Source organism: Schistocerca piceifrons, chromosome 4, assembly GCF_021461385.2.
Source record: "Schistocerca piceifrons isolate TAMUIC-IGC-003096 chromosome 4, iqSchPice1.1, whole genome shotgun sequence".
NCBI lineage: Eukaryota > Metazoa > Arthropoda > Insecta > Orthoptera > Acrididae > Schistocerca > Schistocerca piceifrons.
Genome location: NC_060141.1, coordinates 654,334,416 through 654,356,925, shown reverse-complemented (window position 1 = coordinate 654,356,925; position 22,510 = coordinate 654,334,416). Strand labels below are relative to the sequence as shown.

At 40.4% G+C, this 22,510-nt stretch overlaps 1 protein-coding gene across 3 annotated transcripts in view; it reads right to left on the bottom strand.

The window, feature by feature from the left end:
- Positions 1-22,510, bottom strand: part of LOC124796245 (gamma-aminobutyric acid receptor subunit beta) — a 621,538-nt gene that overhangs the window by 13,306 nt on the left and 585,722 nt on the right. For all 3 annotated transcript variants that reach the window (XM_047260339.1, XM_047260341.1, XM_047260340.1), the window contains exon 8: positions 5,459-5,619. In XM_047260339.1, the coding sequence (XP_047116295.1) occupies positions 5,459-5,619 (161 nt within the window). The remainder of the gene's footprint in view (positions 1-5,458; positions 5,620-22,510) is intronic.

Sequence of the window (22,510 nt, the reverse complement as noted above, 5' to 3'; positions counted from 1 at the left end):
CAAACAGCGCTACGTTACTTCTTTAACGACAACTCATTCGTTTCATGCATTGGGTGGTATGAATAAAATGGAGAATGTATTTTTATTCTCAGAATTTAAAAAACATTCTCAGTTTCTCAAGAATAAAGCGAGTCAGAGGATGTGCTTCCCCTGAGAATGTTCTCAGCTTGAGTAAAAGGGTGTGAGGGAGGGCAGTTACTGAACGCGACGAACATTCTCTGATTTCGTGTGTATAAAACTAGAGAAGTTTATCACAAGCGGACAACATTCTCAGTTTTTTGAAGATTTAGGCGTACACCAGACAACTGTGTCACTGACATTTTCAGAAGTTCATCATCACGCTTTCCCACAGCATAAATTGAAAGGTGGCTACACTGAGCCACAGCGCCAGAGATTGCGCCAAAGAGTATTATTCAGCCGCCTCCACTGGCAGTGCCTGTCGAGGACTCGTAGTAGTCAGTGCTTGCTGAGATGTGTTACTGAAAAGTTCTTGTTGAGGTGTGATAGTAGCGAGTCGGTGTGGAGAGATTGTAATGTCTAGAGTGCTTTTTCCTCAATATAAACGAAGGTAAAAAAAAAATTTTTTTTCTTTTCTCTCTCATTATTTCAGTGTCCTGAATAATGCGTCATTACAGGTTCAGTCAACAAAGCATCTGGCGTGTGATCTTGTATTAGAGTGTAATTCTGGGTTTCTTGCGCAATTATAGTATTTCTATTTTTTTTTAATTACTTCAGGATAAATGATATTTAAAATTTCTTGTCTTGTTGAAGAAGAACCGTGCCAGATGTGTACGTTGAGTCATACTTCCACACACAGAACAGTTATACTTGTGCCTTGGGTTTGTAGGTTTTATAGTTGCTGGGGACTTAATTAATTAATTGTATTAACGAAAATTTTCATTTCATTCTTTGTTGTTGTTCTATGCAGTCAGATAGCGTAATAATACTAGTCAGGGCCAACCGTTTACGAGACTTGCGTAATCGGACTTACAGCTACGAAAAATAAAAATGATTTTCAAACTTAATAATTAAGCCCCATGCACAAACCCAAGGCACAAGTATAACTGTTCTGTGTGTGGAAGTATGACTCAACGTACACATCTGGCACGGTTCTTCTTCAACAAGACAAGAAATTTTAAATATCATTTATCCTGAAGTAATTAAAAAAAATAGAAATACTATAATTGCGCAAGAAACCCAGAATTACACTCTAATACAAGAACACACGCCAGATGCTTTGTTGACTGAACCTGTAATGACGCATTATCCAGGACACTGAAATAATGAGAGAGAAAAGAAAAAAAATATTTTTTTTACCTTCGTTTATATTGAGGAAAAGCACTCTAGACATTACAATCTCTCCACACCGACTCGCTACTATCACATCTCAACAAGAACTTTTCAGTATCACATCTCAGCAAGCACTGACTACTACGAGTCCTCGACAGGCACTGCCAGTGGAGGCGGCTGAATAATACTCTTTGGCGCAATCTCTGGCGCTGTGGCTCAGTGTAGCCACCTTTCAAAATCTTGAATTTTCTTATGTTAGCAGTAAGCAGGTGGATTAGAAAAAATAATAACTGGTTTATGATAAACCTAGCGTTCTGTTCCTCGCAAAGAAACCACACTGGTGGCCGCTGAAGTACTGATTCGCGATTGGCCCATTATATGTCACATTTAACCAAAATTATCTCGTGTCAGAAAACTCTGACGGAGTTCCGGTTTGGAGTAGATGCGAATGTTACGTATTCTTAAGATTTCGTTCCCATATTGTGTTCACCTAAGTAACAAAAGAGTTGGCCACTTGTCGAAAATTCGGTAGCTCTGTCAGAAAGTGCATTTGCACATAAAACTAAATTCGAAAAGTAGTCCAGCTCTTCCAGAACACATTGATAGTAGTTCCGTATTTGTACAATGAATAGCTTCCGTGTTCGAGCGAGTTGAATGAAAAATGTGAGATTACGAATGTGATCTGTGACAGACTCGGTAGACCACACACATCGAGTAACTTCTCAAGAAGGAGGGGGGGGGGGGGGGGAAATTGGTAAGCAAGAACACCCTCGTCGGAGAATATGCTTATTCATACGAAATTGAGATATTTCTCAGCGGGTGTTCTGTTGCTCTGAGAATCTTCTCCGGAGAATGTTCTCTACTTTATTCATAAAACTCATTTTCGCTGCATTTGCGAAACGCAACAAACTGTTCAAAGCAAAGATATCTCTCGCATGAGCTACAGGTTAGAAATCGTTCACTTTGACGTAATGAACAAAGCGTGTTATCAATGTCGCAGCAGTATTTGACAGCCTCTTACTCACGCCGCTTTACTTAGCTCTCGAACATTAACTCTAGCAATATCAACAACGCGTAATACCAAGGGGTGTGTATTTCGTGCCCACCACAAAAAAAGAAAAAAAAAGTTTCGTTAAACGTGTTTAACGTCTACTAACAACAAACTTTTTAGAAAGGTAATGACATGTAAGTAGGGTACAGCAACTGAAAATATCTTTTAGCACTATCTTAACCCTCTAAAGGTAAGGTTGGGGTTGGATCCGACCCAAGCGAGTCTGTTTTGTTTATAACTACCCACTCCCTTTTCTGAGAGCGCTGTGGTCCCAGCTACCCTACCAGACAGTCGTCCCGAGAACGCCGAGGAGGCCACGTCAGTCTGGTGAGTGACCTGCAGCTGCCCTTTCTATCCGAAACCTACATTACCCGCGCTCGGGTTAGATCCGACCTCACCTTACTGTTTACGTCACTCTTATTAGTTTCTTTTCAGGGGAGGATTCAACCCCATATTGATGTTTACATTACATCTAAGTTTTGTTTTCTCTTCTAGTATCATACTAAAATGGCGCATCAACTTCTTAGAACTCCTGAGGAGGTATACAACGAGTTTCTCCGACAGGAGGCTGAGTCAGAGGATGGCGACAATATCGATGCAGAAAACTGTTCAGAAAGCGAGGATGATGTATTATCTAAAACTGATGACAAGGATGATGTATTTCATTGTGCGGCAGGAGCAGTCGAGTTTGATAATTCTCAGTCAGATGTAGATGATGAGAGAAATTTTGAGCTAGGTAAAAACATAGAGACAATGTGGACCAACAAACCCATCCATTCAAAATTTTCTACGACACCAGCGTCAAATATTATTACTCATCTCCCTGGTCCACGTGGGGAAGCAAGGGGGGCACTAGTGAATTAGAAATATTTTTATTATTTATAGATTCAAAAATTATAGAAAAAATTGTTTTGTACACAAATCTTGAAACCGAGAAATCTAGGCAAAAGTACAATACGGTCCAGTGGGTTCATTCACCAACAGAGAGCGTTGAAATAAAAGGGTTGATGGGCCTTCTCTTCATGAGTGGTGTCCTAAAAAATTCTATGCTCAGTGTAGATGAGATGTTCTCAGCAACCTATCGACCTCCGGTATTGATAATAAAACTTTTTCCCATCATTCACTTTTTATTTTACTCCGAAAAATCAATATTTGGAGGGTGGGGTCTGATCCAACCCAACCTTACCGTTTATGTCAGGAAACTTCACTTACCGTTAGAGGGTTAACAACAGCAACGCGTTTTCCTAACGTTGAAATCCAGCGGAAGAGTACTTTATGAAGATTACAAATAACTTAAAAAATACAAATTTCGTTAATTGTCATTGATCTTCATTCAGAACATATTTTTTAATGTTATGCAGATATGCAACAAGCGCACTGAAACTATAAATACAAATACAACTTTGGCTGCGAAAAGTCACATGCGTTAGTAAGACTTAAATTTTTGACTTCGATTTTACTGAAATATTTAAAAAAAGGTTCGGAATCTAAAATAAGAAATCATTAAAAACAATACTCCTTGAGCTAGGTTGCAGTGGGGCGGAGCGAGCGACAAACAACCGATGCACGCGAAATTTAAGAGCTGTACTTTCGGAAGGCCATACACGCGTACTACCAGATTTATTGCCCAAATTCTCGAGCGGAATCGAGTCGAGTGCTGAGACTGATATCTTTTCAAGAGTGCTCTCCCCCCTCCCCCCCCCTTCAAATACGAGGTCGAGTTGGTGTCGTTCCCGTGTTTGCGTAAAATGCAAACAGCGATATGCGTAAGTGACGTGACATGTTCGGGCTGATGTTGCTAACAAGGGAACCTCCCCATCGCACCCCCGTCAGATTTAGTTATAAGTTGGCACAGTGGATAGGCCCTGAAAAACTGAACACAGATCAATCGAGAAGACAGGAAGAAGTTATGTGGAACTATGAAAAAAATAAGCAAAATATACAAACTGAGTAGTCTATGTGAAAGATAGGCAACATCAAGGGTAATTTGAGCTCAGAAGTGCAGTGGTCCCGTGGTTAGCGTGAGCAGCTGCGGAATTAGAGGTCCTTGGTTCAAGTCTTCCCTCTAGTGAAAAGTTTAATTTCTTTGTTTTCGCTAAGTTATGATCTGTCCGTTCGTTCATGGACGTCTCTGTTCACTGTAATAAGTTTAGTGTCGACCGCACCGCAAAACCGTGCGATTAGTAGACGAAAGGACATGCCTCTCCAATGGAAATCGAAAACATTTGATCGCAAGGTCATAGGTCAACCGATTCCTCCACAGGAAAACACGTCTGATATATTCTATACGACACTGGTGACGGCATGTGCGTCACATGACAGGAATATGTTGGCGACCCACCTAACTTGTACACTTGGCGAATGGGTAAAAAGATTCAAAAAAAAATGGTTCAAATGGCTCTGAGCACTATGGCACTTAACATCTGTGGTCATCAGTCCCCTAGAACTTAGAACTACTTAAACCTAACTAACCTAAGGACATCACACACATCCATGCCCGAGGCAGGATTCGAACCTGCGACCGTAGCAGTCGCGCGGTTCCAGACTGTAGCGCGTAGAACCACTAGACCACCGATGCCGGCTAAAAAAAAAAAAAAAAAAAAAAAAAAAAAAAAAAAAAAAAAAAAAAAATCTTCTGCCTGCCTTGCCCGATTTAGGTTTTCTTGTGGATGTGATAATCACTCCCAAAAAAGACAGATAATAATTGTCTGAAAATAAAAAATTAAACTTTTCACTTGAGGGAATAGTTGACCAAGAACTTCTTGTTTCGCAGCTGCTCACGCTAACCACGGGACCACTGCACTTCTGAGCTCAAATTACCCTTGATGTTGCCTATCTTTCACATAGACTACTCAGTTTGTATATTTTGCTTATTTTTTTCGTAGTTCCACACAACTTCTTCCTGTTTTCTCGATTCATCTGTGTTCAGTTTTTCAAGGCCTATCCACTGTGCCAACTTATAACTAAATCTGAGGGGGGTGCGATGGGGAGGTTCCCTTATGAGATCCGCTCGAGAGAAATTCCTGCTCCGTGGCTGTCGCTAGAGAACAAGGCAGGGCAGGAGCGCTGCTGGGGTGATGCGGCTGCGGCTGCGGCGTTGTGGCGCGCGACACTCACTGTTTGCTTGGGCGCGTGGTCGCCCTCCGGGGGCGGGCCGGGCGGCGGCGCGTGCGGAGCCTCGAGGCCGGCCTTCTTCTGCTCGGCCATCTTCTGGATGGCCAGGAAGCGGTTCTTGCGCATCTGGATGCGCTTCGCCATGTAGCCCACGGTCGCGTACTCTGCGGGCACAGTCGCTTCTGTCACATAACCTGCGCTACGGATAGAATAAGTTGCGGCAGCGCCGGTGACCACTAAACTAAAGGCCCGTCCACACGCAACGATCTGTCTGCGCAAATGTCTGCGCACATCACATCTGCGCAGACAGATCGTTGCGTGTGGACAGAAGATTTGCACCAACCTGAGGTGTGTGCAAACCTGGAAGTTGGAGTTGGAGGTTTGAGCGAAACCTCTCAAATCTGTGGGTTCAAACCACATCTGCGCAGACAAGTTGGAGCGTGTGGACAGGAGATAGCCGCAAATCTGGCGCGAAACAGCTGTTTGCTCAGTCTAGTGTTTGTATTTGTGCGCACAGGGCATTAAAATGGCTGATACCCGTCAGTTTTCTCGAGAGTTTGTAAGTGAATTCATTGAAATATATAGAAACCACCCATGTTTGTGGAAGATTAAAAGTAAAAAATATAGTGACCGAGACAAAAAGACAGCAGCATACAATGCTCTAATTGAAAAATTGCGGGCAGTTGACACCTCGGCAAACAGAGAAACGGTAATAAAAAAAAATTTAAAAAAAATTCGTTGCGAACTGTTGACCGAAAAGAGTTATACAAAGTTCAGAAATCTAGAAGATCTGATGTAGGAGTAGATCAAGTATACCAGCCAACGTTATGGTATTTTGATCTGCTTGGCTTTCTTAGTGATCAAGAAACGCCAAGACCAAGCAGGAGTACAATTGAAGATGAAATTGGAGTGTCAATATTCAAGTATTTTTTCTCATAATATGAGGGGTTACAAACTTTAAGAGATAATTATAAGTTTCGGCATCCATCCGCAAATAATTTCGCCAGTCGTTAGGTTCGCCCTGCAACTCTCACAGTAAATTTACGTGAGAAAACTGCTTTCGCTTTAGCAGCCACTGTCTACACCATTTTGACCGCTTTCTCTGTTTCCTGCGGTTGGTCTGAATGTTTTTTGCAACACAAGTTGCGAACACAGACCACAACAGAACTTCCTCCATTTCTATATTTCAAAATAACTGAATTAAATTTTTGACGTTTACGGGGAGCGTAGTCGCTTGCCACTGATATTTCTTTTCTACACCGACAGATGGCCGGCGAGGAGTAGATTGGGGTTTGTTTCGCGTGAACACACCACATCTGCAGCGATCTTTTGCATGTACAGACATCTGCGCCGATATCTGCGCAGACAGATCGTTGCGTGTGGACCGGGCTTAAGGAATTATGCAGGATCATTCTGCACTCTACCAACACATTTCCACAAGTTTATCGAGGTTATTGGCATGTGTAGGCCCAGTTGCTCTTCATAGAATAGTTCGTTCGGTTTGTTACCCTGGTTATCTTTATGGCTTGTGACGGTACGTCACATAAATGGACATTTGGAGAAAGGGAAAGGAAGTTTTTGTTATGAGACGTGTGAATTATAAATTATTTCAAGACCGTGTATGTGCGCGCGATGTATAACAAATAGTAAAGAACGTAAGTTATTATTATCAAAACACAAATATCCATGTAATTAACAAAACACAGTTTTTTTTGGTATAATCTCTGTGTAACATAGGCCATGAAGATACGTAACGTTAGCGACAGTCCCGGACGGTGCACAAGTTCCGCCCAATCACCCCCCTTCACACCTACCCCGCCACACCAACCAAGAGCGCATCAATAGGATCTTTGGTAGTCCTCGTAGCTGTCATGTTTTTGTTCGTCGTTTTTTGTTTCACCGCGGTTGTTCATACTAGCAGTGTTGTGCTGTTAGTACTTCTTAGCAGTTTGTGTAATACTGTCAAAATGAAACATAGATATGCACTCTCAATAAAGTTATCATACACAAGGTACCTAATCTTGACTGTTGTGGCCCACTGCTGTCAAAACTGTTATCTAACAGACATTAAAGTACGATAAGATGTGTTGGAATGACACTGACGAAAATTATGTACATATGTTTCACAATAGGCAGGTCTAAAGCTCTCAAGCACTGAAGAAGAACTCAAAGTAATCTCGTGTCTGCTGTAAGCAAGTAGTCAGAGTTCACAAGTAAAAATTCACCATTACACACGCAAATATTAATGAAGAATGTCACTGTATAAATATCTGACTGCTTGAATTACACATTTCTACATTAACCCACTCTTATATTCTTTAGTCTTAATGAGGTAATCAGAAACAAACCAAGACATCGACTTTGCCATGTTTATCCACAACATTGACTTTAGACAATCGAGATAATGGACAGCATCTTTGGCGATACTACCAATTACTATTTCCCAACAGAATTTCTTACACTACGCGAGGTGATGGAAATTTGCGCTCACTGTAGTTAACAAATATCAGATTTTTTGATATAGTGCAGATGAAAGCTCATGAAATAAAAAAGACAGTGTGGATACCATTTTTACTTTTCTTTCTTATTGATGATTTTTCAACTCGCATATTCAATGAACATATTTCTAATTCTTTTCACAGTGGTACCAGAAAAACTGTATTCCGTACTAACTACTGATTTTCTCCCTTGTTATGACTAGCATATCTGTGATACGAACAACTTTGATGTTGGAACATGCGGCAGACCATGGGCGGAGCTTCGGATATGGATTGGTGTGGAGGGGGGTGATTGGGCGGGACTTGTGCACCGTCCGGGGCTGTCGCTAACGTTACGTCATAAAGGGACATTTGGAGAAAGGGAAAGGAAGTTTTTGTTATGAGACGTGTAAATTATAAATTATTTCAAGGCTGTGTATGTGTGCGCGATGTATAGCAAATAGTAAAGAACGTAAGTTATTATTATCAAAACACAAATATCCATGTAATTAACAAAACACAGTTTTTTTTTTGGTATAATCTCTGTGTAACATAGGCCATGAAGATCAGAGACAATGCTTTGATTGAACTATCTCTCCTGTTTTTGTTTCGTCTAGCGGTAGGCCGCCATTGTACTGCTGTCTGATAATTAACGTAAGTTTTATCTGTATTTTGAAAAATATAATAGAAATTGTTATTGGAAAGTGTGTATTATTGACTTAGTTGTCACCTCTCATGATCGCGACCATTAATTATAATTAACAAAGTTTTTTACAGGACTTCATAGTGCAGGGAGCTCATCTCCCCTAGCAGGATTTAGTCAGCCATTACGCTGACTGTAATATTTAATTAAAATTTCATATAATAATATTAAATGAAAATGCGAGAGACTTCTCAATTTTGACCTTTCATTAATTTCAAAGTTAAAAAGAGTTAAAATAGATTCAGTTTATTAATATTTAGAATACTGACTGAGATTCTCTCTAGTTTTGCCTTGCAAATAATGAATATTTAATACTGAAAATCATTACATTCCGCAATATCTGTGTTAATCTTTATGTAATTTGGTACATGAATAACCAGTAGCCCCTGAGACCCATATTAATAATTACAGTTTGCGTAAGAATACGCATCTTTTCTTTTCTAAGTAGCAGCGCTCACGCAAACTATTTATTAGAAGGCGGTCAGTCGCGCGCTGTGTTTAAAAAATATTATATCGTACGTACTTCGGGTCAGCCGATGTCCGTACGAGTGTTATCGCGGTATAAGTTAATTAAAAGTCTCATGCTAGCCCACAATTTTTAAGGCCACCCCAACCAAAATCATAAAATATATAATTATAAAAATAAAAATATACACTCTGTACCCTGATAGGCTGCATTCCACTAAAAATATCTGAAATAAACTTGCCTCCGCAGCTGAGCTCGCTAACCCGTGCTTGTGCTCGCGGCTCGGAAATAGCGGATTGGAAGTCTAGCATCTGGCCGGCTAGGCAGCAGAGACTGTGGAGTAAAATTATTTATTGTCAGACTTTACACCAAGGTCCTGGATTAAATGCCAAACGCAGTGTCTCATGAAGTGAGGGCATATGACACTGTTGATGGCGATCCATCCGTCGGATGGGGACATTAAGCCCTGCCGTCCCAATGTACTACTTATGAGGCATACGATATTGCAGTGCATACGTTGTTAAGAAGAGCTAGCGATGTTCCTTCGGAACACACACTGCAGTCACTACAACGGTTATGAAATACATGAAAAGTATTCGCAGTTGCGTCGAAAATTTCTGCCGAACCGGGACTCGAGCCCGGATTTCCCGCCTTACGCGAGCGGTCGCCTTAAGCGCTTTGGATGTCCGTGCTCGACTCAATGCCAGACGCACAATTTCTATACATCGCCATTCCAACGTCATAACCTGTACTCGTACACACATTACGTAATTCCTGTATACAGGAGGACATTTTAATTGAAAGTCCGAAGGAATACTGCATCGTTCTTCTTAATAATACAGGCACTGCAGTATCGTATTTATCCGCCGATACCAGGCAGCGACTTTCAGTTAAAATAGCCACCGCTGTATGGGAATGATATTGTATTGTGTATTGAACCGGGGATCTAGAAACGGCGGAGAGGCTTCGTCCCGCCGTAGCCCTCAGTGGTTCACAACCCCACAACAGGCCACAGCAGTCCACCCACTCCACCACCGCCGCCGCACACCAAACCCAGGGTTATTGTGCGGTTCGGCCCTTAGTGGACCCCCCTCGCCCCGTCCCCTCCACCCGGGAACGTCTCATATCAGACGAATGTAACCCCAAATGTTTTGGGAATTATATAATGTGAAGTTCAGGAAGTGACGCAGGAACGGCTATACAATTACGGAAACTTTGGTCTGACCGTGAGTCGTGCACGATAACCAAAGCGATTAAGTCGACTGCTCGCGTAAAGTGGGAAATCCTGGTTCATGACAAATTTTCACTGTCTTCATTCCCCTATACAGTTGATGGTTGTTTGTATTCGCAGCTGCGAATATATTTCATGTATTGTGAGGAGTAGGATGTATGCGCCGGCACCGGGTTTCTCATCGTTTCATTACACAAACGTGATATCCCAGAGTACATACTCTCATTACAGTCACCTGCACTCAACAGGTACAGTTAACACACAAATTTCATACCTTGCTTGGAAAGGGGCATTGTGCACGTGAGAAGAAAATCCTTTGCGATTAATGGGCTCAATAAATTCCAGGGGCTCCCAGCCAACAATGCCATGCAAGTCTTTCTTCTACCTAGACTCCAGTACAAACCGAGTATGTGTTAGGTTTAAAAGGGAAAGTTTTCCTTCTTTGGCGCATAGTGCTTCCTATTGACACATTTTAAGATCTCGTGTAATACGGCGTTCAGTGTTATATCTTAGTATGCGCTGTACTACACAGTAACACTATTTCTGTTACATACGATAGCATTCTCCTCTTGTCAGCGTTCCGACCTGAAGACGAACGAAATACGGCACACATCCCGTATTACCTTTATGTGAAACTGTACGCAGATATTATCAGTAAAAGAGATTCACCGCAATAATCGGTGTAATAAGCCAAACGATTTTCTGTGCAGAGAGCCACTGGAAAACGTGACTTAATTACATCAAAACGCTCGACAAACAATCCTGATAAATCTGTAGAAGCGTTTCGGCAGGATTCGGGCTCATCCAGCATCGCTGTTTCTCAATTCTACCCATTGTTCTGCTATTGCAGCTCTTGATACTTATTTATCAACGAAGCAATTTTCTTGCGACATACAACCTTTTAAAAGCAACTGTTCAGTCAAGAGCATGTGAAAAAAGGCAGCAATGACAAACACAGCCATGCCTGGAGTGAAAATATGGATTGGAAATTGCTTCATTTGTGATGAACAATTTCTGTGTCACGCTAACAACAAATTGTAAATTATTTAGTAGATCTCTACAAAATGCCAGATGCAGTGGATGCAAAAGACGAAATTTGTCTGCGTCAGGACCCGTTTCATGATTATAGAGGCGCCTCATCTTTCAAGCACCACCAAATGATGTCTCGAGCCGCAATTACATCTCTGTTTGTATAAGTATGTGCGTAGCGACCATTCAAGTACCTCCAAATGGTACACTGAGGTGTAATACATTTTTGTCTGTGTCACCATACGAGTAAACAGTGTCGAGTCTGCTGGCTAATAATAGAGCAGAAAACTTCCTACTTCATTCTAAATGTGTTCCAGCGTCGACAAGTTCCTAAGCGTCATAGACGAAGAAATGCTGTATAAAGGTAGTCTCTAAGTAACTCCAGACTATGGTAAATTATAAAAGCACATTCTATTACATGATAATGTTTCGTAGTACGCCGTGAAGAAATCTCTGGAAGTAGAGCTGGACACAAAGCTTTATATAACCCTGCGCCATCTCCATGCTTGCAAGGAATACGAGATGGATTTGGGAACATTAACTGTCAGTCTTTCCAAACCGTAAGACCGTTGTCCTCAGTGTACGGCGCACACTTCATGGTGGCAAATCTTGAAGCGTTCATTACCAGCACGAAGGGAGGAGCGACAAATTTCAGAATACGTGATGCATCGCTATTCCTGCTTCCAGCTACGACATTTCTTGGAGCAATTACAAGGCGAGTTTTTTAAGTAAGGTCCGTTTGAACATAAGTACACAACTAAAGATTATTTCAAAAAAGTAAATTTATTTTCAGAAAGTACATACTTGACTCCATTTTTCGACATAGTTGCCAAGTTTGTTCAAACACGTATCATACCTCCCACCAATTTTTAATACCCTCTTCATAAAAGCTTGTCGCCTGCTCCGATAACCAAGAGTTCACTGCCATTTCCACGTCGTCGTCATCGTTGTAACGGTTGCCACTGAGGTGTTGTTTGAGGTGGGGGAACAGCTGGTAATCGCTCAGCGCAAGATCAGGACTGTAGGGTGGGTTGTCTAAAACTTCCCAGCCAAAACTGTCCAATAAATCGAGGGTCTGACCTGCAGTGTGAGGTCTTTCATTGTCATGGAGAAGGACAATTCCCTTTGTCAGCATGCCACGTCTTTTGTTTTGAATCGCTCTGCGTAGCTTTCTCAGGGTTTGGCAGTATGCTTCTGCATTGATAGTGGTTCCTCGTTGCATGATTTGCACGAAGTCGACCGACAAAACACCGTGCCTGTCCCATAACACAGACGCCATGATTTTGCGCTTGGACAGAGTCTGTTTGGCCTTCACCTTTACAGTCGAGTGTGTGTGTGTGTCTCCATTCCATGCTCTGTTGCTTCAATTCGGGCGTGATATGCGAAAACCATGTTTCGTCTCCAGTTACGAGCTCACTCAAGAAGCTGTCACCTTTTTCGTGATAATGAGTCAAGAACGTCATTGCACAATCCAAAAAAAAAAAAAAAAGGTTCAAATGGCTCTGAGCACTATGGGACTCAACTTCTGAGGTCATAAGTCCCCTAGAACTTAGAACTACTTAAACCTAACTAACCTAAGGACGTCACACACATCCATGCCCGAGGCAGGATTCGAACCTGTGACCGTAGCTGTCGCGCGGTTCCAGACTGTAGCCCCTAGAACCGCTCGGCCACTCCGGCCGGCGCACAATCAAATCTTTGGTTTTTGTGGTCCTCTGTTAGGAGTTTTGGGGCTCAACGGGAGCCCAGTTTCCTAAACTTTATGTGTTCAGAAACAATGTTGTAAAGCACTGATCTCGACATGTCAGGAAATTCGCTTGAGAGACCTGTTATTGTGAAGCGCCTGTTCTCACGAAACCTCGCTTTAACTGAAGCCACCTAATCGTCTGTAAGCACTGGAATCACAGAAGGGCAACCGGATTGGTCCTCATCATGGACGTTGTCATGGCCATATTTGAATTCTCGTACCCACTTACGCACTTTGCTTTCACGCATAACAGTATACTGTACACTTTGCAAATCTGTCAATGAATTTCTGCAGCAGACAGGTTCCTTGCTGACAAAAACCTCATCACTGAGCGAACCTCACACATGGCGGACCTAATAGCTGAGCGAACCTCACACGCGGCGGGTGAGTTGATAGTCTTAAACATTTTGAAAGCACAGAACAGAACCGAACAGGTTAGCTACAGAGCTGAGCACCGTCGATCCCGATGCATGCCGGTACACTGCGCACGCGCTCGTTGCGGTATGCGCGCGAACTGCTAGTGTCTACAACAAAACGGACCTTCGTTAAAAAACACGCCTCGTGTAATGCGTCTCACAATGATTAAGTGCTCAGTGGTAAACAGTGAAGCTGGTGGGGTGCATTAAGGGCAGTCTCCTGCAAAGGGACACAGGTCATCTCTACTGTTTCTTGCAAGACTGTGGACCGTACAGAGCCATATCGAGTAAGCTCTGCAGATCTGCTTCAGACAGTACTAAACAACACGGCAGTGAACACACCTGTGCAGTGTGCAGTTTCTTACATCCAGCGGACTCCAGGGAGAGCGGTCGTCGTACCTTATCCAAGAGGATCCCAAAACTTATCACTAACTAAACATATTTGGAAAAAAAACTAGGATGAGTTTGTGACTTTCCTCCTATTTTGGACAACATTTTATTTGCTAACCCTAACATTGTTTTGAGACCCTGAAGTTAATAGGAATAACTCGCTTCTTGAACAGCGATGTGGAATGCTACAGTGATGAGCGAAAAGCAGTTCCAAAGCCCGGGACCCAGGCAGCTATCCTGGCTTTATCAAATGGTAGTGAAGTACACTGGTGGTGTGAGAAACTATGGATAAGATGTAAGAGTGGATCCTCCTGGGCGTTTCTGAACGACAGGGATCCATCAACGTTTAGGCATGAAGGTAATTGAGTAAGTGAAATATCAAATATTAACGTGAGAGTCCACTTTTGGCATATCGTATGCTAGGGGGATCCTAAATATTATTAAAACTTTGCTACTACAGTGCCACTATGCAGTAATGTATTTTGTATCAGGAAACAAATAACAGTTATTATTCTGCCAATATTTTACAAATAATTATAAAGTTGTACAAAGTGTACCAAAGATATCTGTTGCGTGCTAATCTCTTCAGCTGGCGTTAGGATGTGTTGGAAATTTGCTCGATTGGTTATATTTTTCGAAGTTATATGTTACAAACTGTGTCATTTTGAATTATTTTAAGGTGTTTGTTAATAAATGCAACTTATTAGCACCCTGGGGTTTATTTAGAGTAGTTTAGCTACCCACATGTCCATTTATAGCCATAAAGGTATGATGTTGGCATCTCTGAACGAATTCAGTATGCTAGGAGAGCTACTCCGAGGCACTACGACAGCACGAGCATGGTAGAGAATAGGTAGCAAGGAGTTTTAATCGTTCATTCACTAACTTGATCCAAGAAAGGATTAACTTAACTTACCACTTCCTACGGACTCGTAGATTGACTGAGAAATATCTATGGAGGTTTAGGAACGTAGCGGGATCTTGTAATATGGCCTTCCTTATGGGGACCATTATTTGATAAACCTGTATTGAGGATAGGAGATGGAATTTGGGTCACCTGCATCAGAACGGATAATTTGTTGAAAAAATTGTATTGAGAGTAACGGATGCACTTTTGGAGTACTTTTGCTGAAAATAAGGAATAGGAACAGCGGCCGAATTTTTTGGAGGTTTATAATTGCGCAGGAAGTGAACTGTGAATCAAAAGTTACTGTAATATGTGGCTTATGGGGTAGCAATACAAAGTTATAATTGTGTACATCACTGAGTGTGAAAAGTGTGCATAGCGGAAAGTAGTAAGTTAAGGAAAAATTAAGAACGCATCCAAGAATTACGAAGGTATTGCGAGTGAACAGCTATCACGAGGAAGTAGACGAAAGACAACAGCAACAGATGTGGCGAAGCCAGTCATGTATCCAGAGGAAAAATTGCTGCACGCAGGGAGCAGTCTGAGTCAGAGCATGAGCAAAGATAGATGTGTCCTTGAGGATGCACAAGCAGATGTCTGGAGATCATGGACGCCGTCACAACGCCGGCATATTCTACGATCAGTTACATCATCTGGAGAGCACGAGAACGTACAGAAAGTAACTATAGGTTCACATTAGTGAAATATTAGTAATTAAATAACGTGACGCATGTTCCCGTTGAGGACAACTAAAATGGTGGAAAGCAAAATGAGTATTTTAGGAACATGTGAGGAGCCAAAAAAGAACTCAAGGAACTGTAGAGTTAACAAAAAATAGTGCTGACGGTGATACCCAAATCGTGAGTAATTGGAATGAAAGTAAAGGGAATCTAAAAATTAATGTCAAGCTTTGGAAAAACTGCAAGAGACCAAACCTGATGGTGTGAATTAAATGATGGAGCATATCTCTGAAAGACTAGCAACAAATATTGCTCAAAAACTAGATACAGCTGTTAGGGATAATAACTAATATTTTTACTAAAAATGAAAAAAAATAAAATTAGTAATAAAGAAGCCAATATTGCTGAAAAATTAGAGGTATCTGCTAGAGAATCACTTCACCTGCTAAGGATGCTAACAAGAAAATTGGTAAAGAATTTGAGAAAATAAGTGAAAGGATAGAAGTATCTATTACGAATACCAAAACTAAAATTGGCAAAATAATAACCAATATCACTATATCACTGATGCTAATAAAGAAACAAAAGACTTACAAGGACAGTTTTTCGATTTCAGAGAACAAATCAAATCAATAATAGATGTTTTATCCAACAGAGTAAATGCAAATGAGGACCTTGATGTTGAAAAAACTAAAGATATCGAGGATCCTAACTGTAAAACGAGTGAATTGGACAATACTGAAGAGCAGCGAATGACTTGAGAAATGATGCATGTTGTATATACTACTATGAGCAAAATTGACAAAGCAGAAGTAAAATGAAGAAATATACCAAGGAGGTTAACAATGACAAAATAGAAGAATGCTTTAGGAGTATTGCCAAAAGTGTGGAATCTCATCGATAAAATATCGAAGCTGTCAGTAAAATTGAGGGATCCACTAGGAAGACTGACAAAAGGTGGGATTTTACAGATACACAATTGGAAGCTTTTGAGGAAAATACGGAAAAACCCATTAAGAATAATAACAAATCAGAGTGCTCATAAATAAAAGAATAGAGGCACGTGATAAAGAGATACGCAGTAAAATGGACAATATTAACAAAGAACATAAGTACATAAATGAAGATGGCAATGAAACTGAGAATATCATCAGTACTTTGCAAACTACTCTTATTGTTAGTGAAAAGACTGAGGAATGTAAAAGGATATTTTTTGATATAAATAATAAGCTAATTCCAGACGAGCAGGTATGGGCAAACTATCTTTTTAAAACTGACTCTGTTAAGAAATTTAATTACAGTAATATCTAGAAGTACTGGTATTTGGCGTGAGGTCAGTGATAACGTACGCATTGAACTATCTGCTGAAAATGTAAATAAAATGTAAAATTCGAAATTGAAAAGGAGGGTTACAGTGAATAATGATAATGGAAAGATTATCAATAAAGACCACTATTTGAAAGCCGGTAATTTCCACAAATTTGTTACTAAAAGAGAAGTATGCCACATTGGGAATCGTAGAAATAAATTGGGGATATTTTGAAGGTCCTGTATCAAGTGGTTGTTTCGTCAGAAAAAGCAATAAACGGTATTGGTTGCAAGAGTGTGAGTTAGTAATCAAACGATAATGGGAAGGGAACATTCTCACCAAGAAGAATGAGAGACTTAGCAACAGTTTTTCCAGGAAAGGAAACCCCATATGTGAGAAACAAAATGGTTCACATTTTCGTGACACTAGACAAAACTGTGATTGTGACATGAAACAATGATTAAAGGTGTTCACGTTTTCATGGCAAGATACAATATAATGATTGTGATAGTGAGAACTTGTCAGGAGTTCAAAATTTCTTGATAATAGCGAATATGATAATCATAACAAAGGAAACGTGGATAGGAGAAAACAAAAAAAGGAACGAGAGTAAAGGGAACTATCAGACAACTGTGAGTGTTAAAGTTGGTGGAACTGAAACAGTTGCGATCATCGGATGTGGGAGCAGTTTATGCACCATTGCGGAAGGACCTTAGAGGCAAATACTAAACAGAGTACCACAGTTTCAAGTACCAACGTTTGAGGTCATAGATGCCATTTGAGGTAACAGCGAAACATTAAAAGAAATAAATATTAATAGAAATGAAGAATCAAGAAACAGTGTTTTAGTTTTACTATAGGAAAGGATCTGTTGGTAGACTATACTTACGTTATAGGTTCTGAGAAAGCAAATATGACAGTGAAGGCAAGTCGTACAAAGCATGAGATAAGATGTGCAAACATTATTAGTCCTTGCAAAAAAGTGCAGAGAAATTATGTTGGGTGGAGGGAATGAGTAAATGTATTTAATGGGAATGCAATAAAAATGGAATTACCTCACAGAAATGAAAGAGCGCTCAGAGCAATATTGAAAACTTACAGGAAGGAAAGAACAGTCAAATGAATATCGAAACTAGAGAATCAAACAATGAAATAAGAAATGAAGTAAAGGAAATTAGAGCAATTAACAGAGTTGTAAAGGAAGAGTTAATGAATTTGTTTTTGAAATACCAAAATGTTTTTTCAAAGAAGGCGAGTTTAATGAAAGATGTCGGAAAATTATTCAATACTAATGACGAGACACGATTTCTATGAGCGTTTTGAAGGATTGTATGTCGTGAGCAGCATGTCTCACCCAGACGCATTAGAAGTAGGACATACTAAGACCCAGTCAGAGACAGGGACGTATAACTTAGTAGATACCAAAAAATGGCGCGGTAATTAGTAGAAAGCCGCTTGGCTATAATGATACAAATGTCATGTACTGCAAAAAGCACCTCCATTGTGGACAAATATAGAATGGTTAAAAGACAGAATACTGAGTGGATTTAAGTGTGTACTGTTAAGTAATTGAAACTAAGCCAACAAATGTAACGTAAGATGGTACCAAGATACTTATTATGATTAAAGTTTGTTTTGTTAAATGTTTATGAATGTAGAAGGGGCTGCCAGGACTCAATGAAAAGCTTGTTAAGGATGAATGCAGCCGAGTGCGTGATAGCGTAACATTTAAAGGGCGGCGAACAGAGGTGTCTTGCTGCTAATGACCCTGCAGAATGCAAGAGCAAGCTGTCAGTGTTGGAGCGAGCAGTGAAGTCAAAGTAACGTAAGCATGGACGTGTCATTATAACAGGTGTTTGTAAACACAGTTTGTAAATATTGACTTTATCGTCGGATGAGTTTATTCCCTCGTAAGGTAACTAAAGAATATTATTTTATATATAAAAATAGCAAAACAATACTTTTCAATAGATTTTGGCAATTTAATAATAATTATCTGACACTGGGGCAAGGAAAGTTAATAATTCACAAGCATTATCAATACGTAGAAACCGAGCGAGGTGGCGCAGTGGTTAGATACTGGACTCGCATTCGGGAGGACGACGGTTCAATCCCGTGTCCGGCCATCCTGATTTAGGTTTTCCGTGATTTCCCTAAATCAGTCCAGGAAAAAGCCGGGATGGTTCCTCTGAAAGGGCACGGCCGACTTCCTTCCCCATCCTTCCCTAATCCGATGAGACCGATGACCACGCAGTCTGGTCTCCTTCCCCAAACCAACCAACCAACCAATACGTAGAAAATATTTTGTATGCTTTGTCCAAAATGTTTCTTTTATGACATGTAAGCTTAATATAAGCAGCGATGCCTGGAATCATGAGAACAGTTGAACACATGAGGACCAGATGACTGAGGCTGAAGCCAAAAATTGAAGCAACGAAAGAGATGTAGTGGGAGATTGCGTGATTTTGACTGTCAACACTGTGCCATGATGGCATCACAAACCACAGTACCAATAATCAACACATTCAATGGAAGAGTGTCAAGATGTTTAAAAAATATCAGTGGCGTGTGTTCTTCGAATAAAGGCCTCATAGTTGGAAGGTGTTGCGATTAATGACAATGAGCAGTAATAAATTGGAAAGAAAGGTAAATATCCCGTGTATAGTGGAGATATGTAAGAACAGTAGGTAGCTAAACAGTATTCACATGGATTTCTATCAGATTGCACCCAGAGTGCAGAAAAACATGTGTAATGTTTGTCGTTGTTTGTACAGGTACTGTAAATATCAGATTTAAATAATAATTATTTGCAAAACTTTGTTTAGCAATAAAAACTTAAATTTTTTATATTGTACAAGTTGAAAAGAGAAAATACTGACAATGACTACCTGTTTTATTTTTTTCAACATCGAAAACGCATCTCACTTTGGTAAGGGTTTTATTGTCTTAAATTATTAACTAGAAGTAGTATATATTGTATGTTAACTTCACTGCATTCGTGTTTAACTAAACTAAGACTGGTAATGGGAATTATTATTGTGACAGCATGAAAAATAGAATTTGAATATGTCGTAATCTGAAGGAAAAGAATGCACATCTGATGTATTTCTGTAATTTGAAAAAATTGTTTATTTTGTAGTAAGAGTTGCAAGAAATCAGTTAATGAAGAATTTGTGTTTACTCGTAGTTCATAATGAAAATCACTTTCTTAATTACTACATTTAAGTAATCAGTCAACAGGCTTCATTTAAAATTATGTTTTTAATACTTATGGAAGGCATAAGTGTAGGGCATAGAGAAAAATTTCAAAAAGTAAAGGCTGGTCCTAGATAGTTTAATACCATGACCCCACACGTTTTCGAAATTGAAATTTTGTTTCCAAAAAGCCGCAATTTGGAAAAGAAAAACCATAGAGGTATGTGACATTACTCTTATTTTAGATAAAATTTTGTTTACTAACGTTATCTTTGTGTTGGGAAGCTGCAGTTAACAGGAATAATTCGCTTTATTGAACAGCAATGTACAATTTTACAGTAATGAGTGGCAAATAGTTCCCACATTCAAACCACAGGCGGTGAAACTGGTCATAAGACATGGTACTGAATACTCAAATCCTATTTGGTTGCCCTTACAGTACTTTCATTACCATTCTTAGATAATAAACAACAAATACAATAAGGTTAATACACAATATGCCGTATTCCAAAGCAATCTTGGAAGTCAATAAAACCCTTACTAAAATGAGCTGCTTTTCGAAGCTGAACAAAACCATATATTTTTTCTTTTATAATTGTACCTTACCAAGTGCAGTTCTTGTCACCAGATTAAATTTTGACAATAGACATTATATAAAGCTCGTTTTTACAGTACCTCTACAAACAAAATAAACATTTCACTCGCGTTTATCTGAGCCCTAGTTACCATCTGAATATATATTTACTTTCCTTTTCACTTTTTACGGTGCATCGTCATTCATCACAACTCTTTCTGAAGCATTTACGAGACTATGGTCATTATTTTAGAAGACACGCCACTGAGATTTCCTTAGCCACATTTCAATCTTCCATTGAATGTCGTTATTCTTGGTACTGCTGTCTGTGGTGCCGTCATGATGCAATGTTGGCCGTCAACATCACACAGCCGCAACTTGTACCTTTTTCTTTACTGACAGGGTCTCCGATTTTTGGCTTGAGCCTCGAACATCTGGTCATCATGGCTTCAACTTTTTCTATGACTCCAGGCATCATTGATTATAATATGTTTTCCTGCACCAAAGATACATATTTTGGACAAAGCATACAAAATAGCCTTTATTTTTTCACAATGCTTGCAAATTATTAACTGTTCTTGCCAAGTATCAGGTAATTATTGTTAAACTCCCTAATTTATCGGAAAAGAATATTTTACTGTTTTTATAAATAAACTAATACTCTCTAGTTGTCTTACAAGGATATGAACCCGTCCCTCGATAAAGTCAATATTTACTTATGTGTTAACAAACACCTCAAACACGCTCCATTGATTACGTTTTTGTTATCTCATTACTTGCTCCAATTTTACAGCTGGTTGTCGCGTTCCATCGGCATTAGCAGCAAGCCATACCTCTGTCCGCCGCCCTTTAAATGTTACGCTTGTCCGCACTCGGCTTCATTCATCCTACACGAACATTCCATTCATTTCTGCCAGTCTCTTGAACATTGATAAACATAAGCAAAATAAACGTTATTTTGCACATCAGTGTATTTGTCCACCTATGACATATTAAATGCTAAGCGGAGTCAAGTGTCATTAAAAATTTGCTGGTACAGTGCCACTATCCAGTAAATTATTTTTAGCAGGAGGCAAATGGTAATTATTGTTATGCCAACAATGTAGGAACATTTCTAAAGTTTTACAAAAATGTACTAAAGATATACCCTAGATTTTTCATACTTGTTGCAGTAACATGCATGTTTCAAACTGTATCATTGTGACTTATTTTACGGTGTTTATAAATAAATGCATCGTTGTAGCATCTTGGCATCCATTCACAGCCACATACGAGTACAGAGATTGCCTGTATCTCTCAACGAATCCAATACGCTACAACAAGAACTGGTTCAAAGGACTATATCAGCAAGACATAGAACAGGTAGGGAGATCTGATAGTCGATTGCAGTCTCGGTTGGGAAGGAACGACCACCTGCACGTCGCCCGTACCACTTTCCACACACTCGTGGCTCGACCCGGAAACATCAATGGATGTTTGGTAATGCGGGGGGGGGGGGGGGGGGGATTTGGAACGTCTGATCCCTTATTAGCCACTGCGTCGCACAATCGACAATCTAAAGCCGCATCCACAACGGCCTCGCCGTGCCGCTAGGCCAAGAAGGAAAGAAGTTCTTCGCAGGAAGGCGTTGCCGGGGTGGACGTCAAACTGTGCAGCTCTGTGCCGCTCTGCATAACAACGAACAAGTTACGCACTTGCAGTGCATCAAAGGAAACGTTTCGTACGTGCGCGCTCAGCGCTCAATCTGGACCCTCAATCTGGACAGTGTTTCCCGCTTTCCATTTTTATTAAACCTCGCACGCGCAAGATGGAACTCTGCTGGGCACACTGTGCTCCATTCTGCGCAGCTATGCCCGGGCTTGCGCCGTTCTGCTCTGCTCTACGCCGCGCGTTTGTGCGCGGTGCGTCGCGTCCGGCGTGGACGCAGCTTA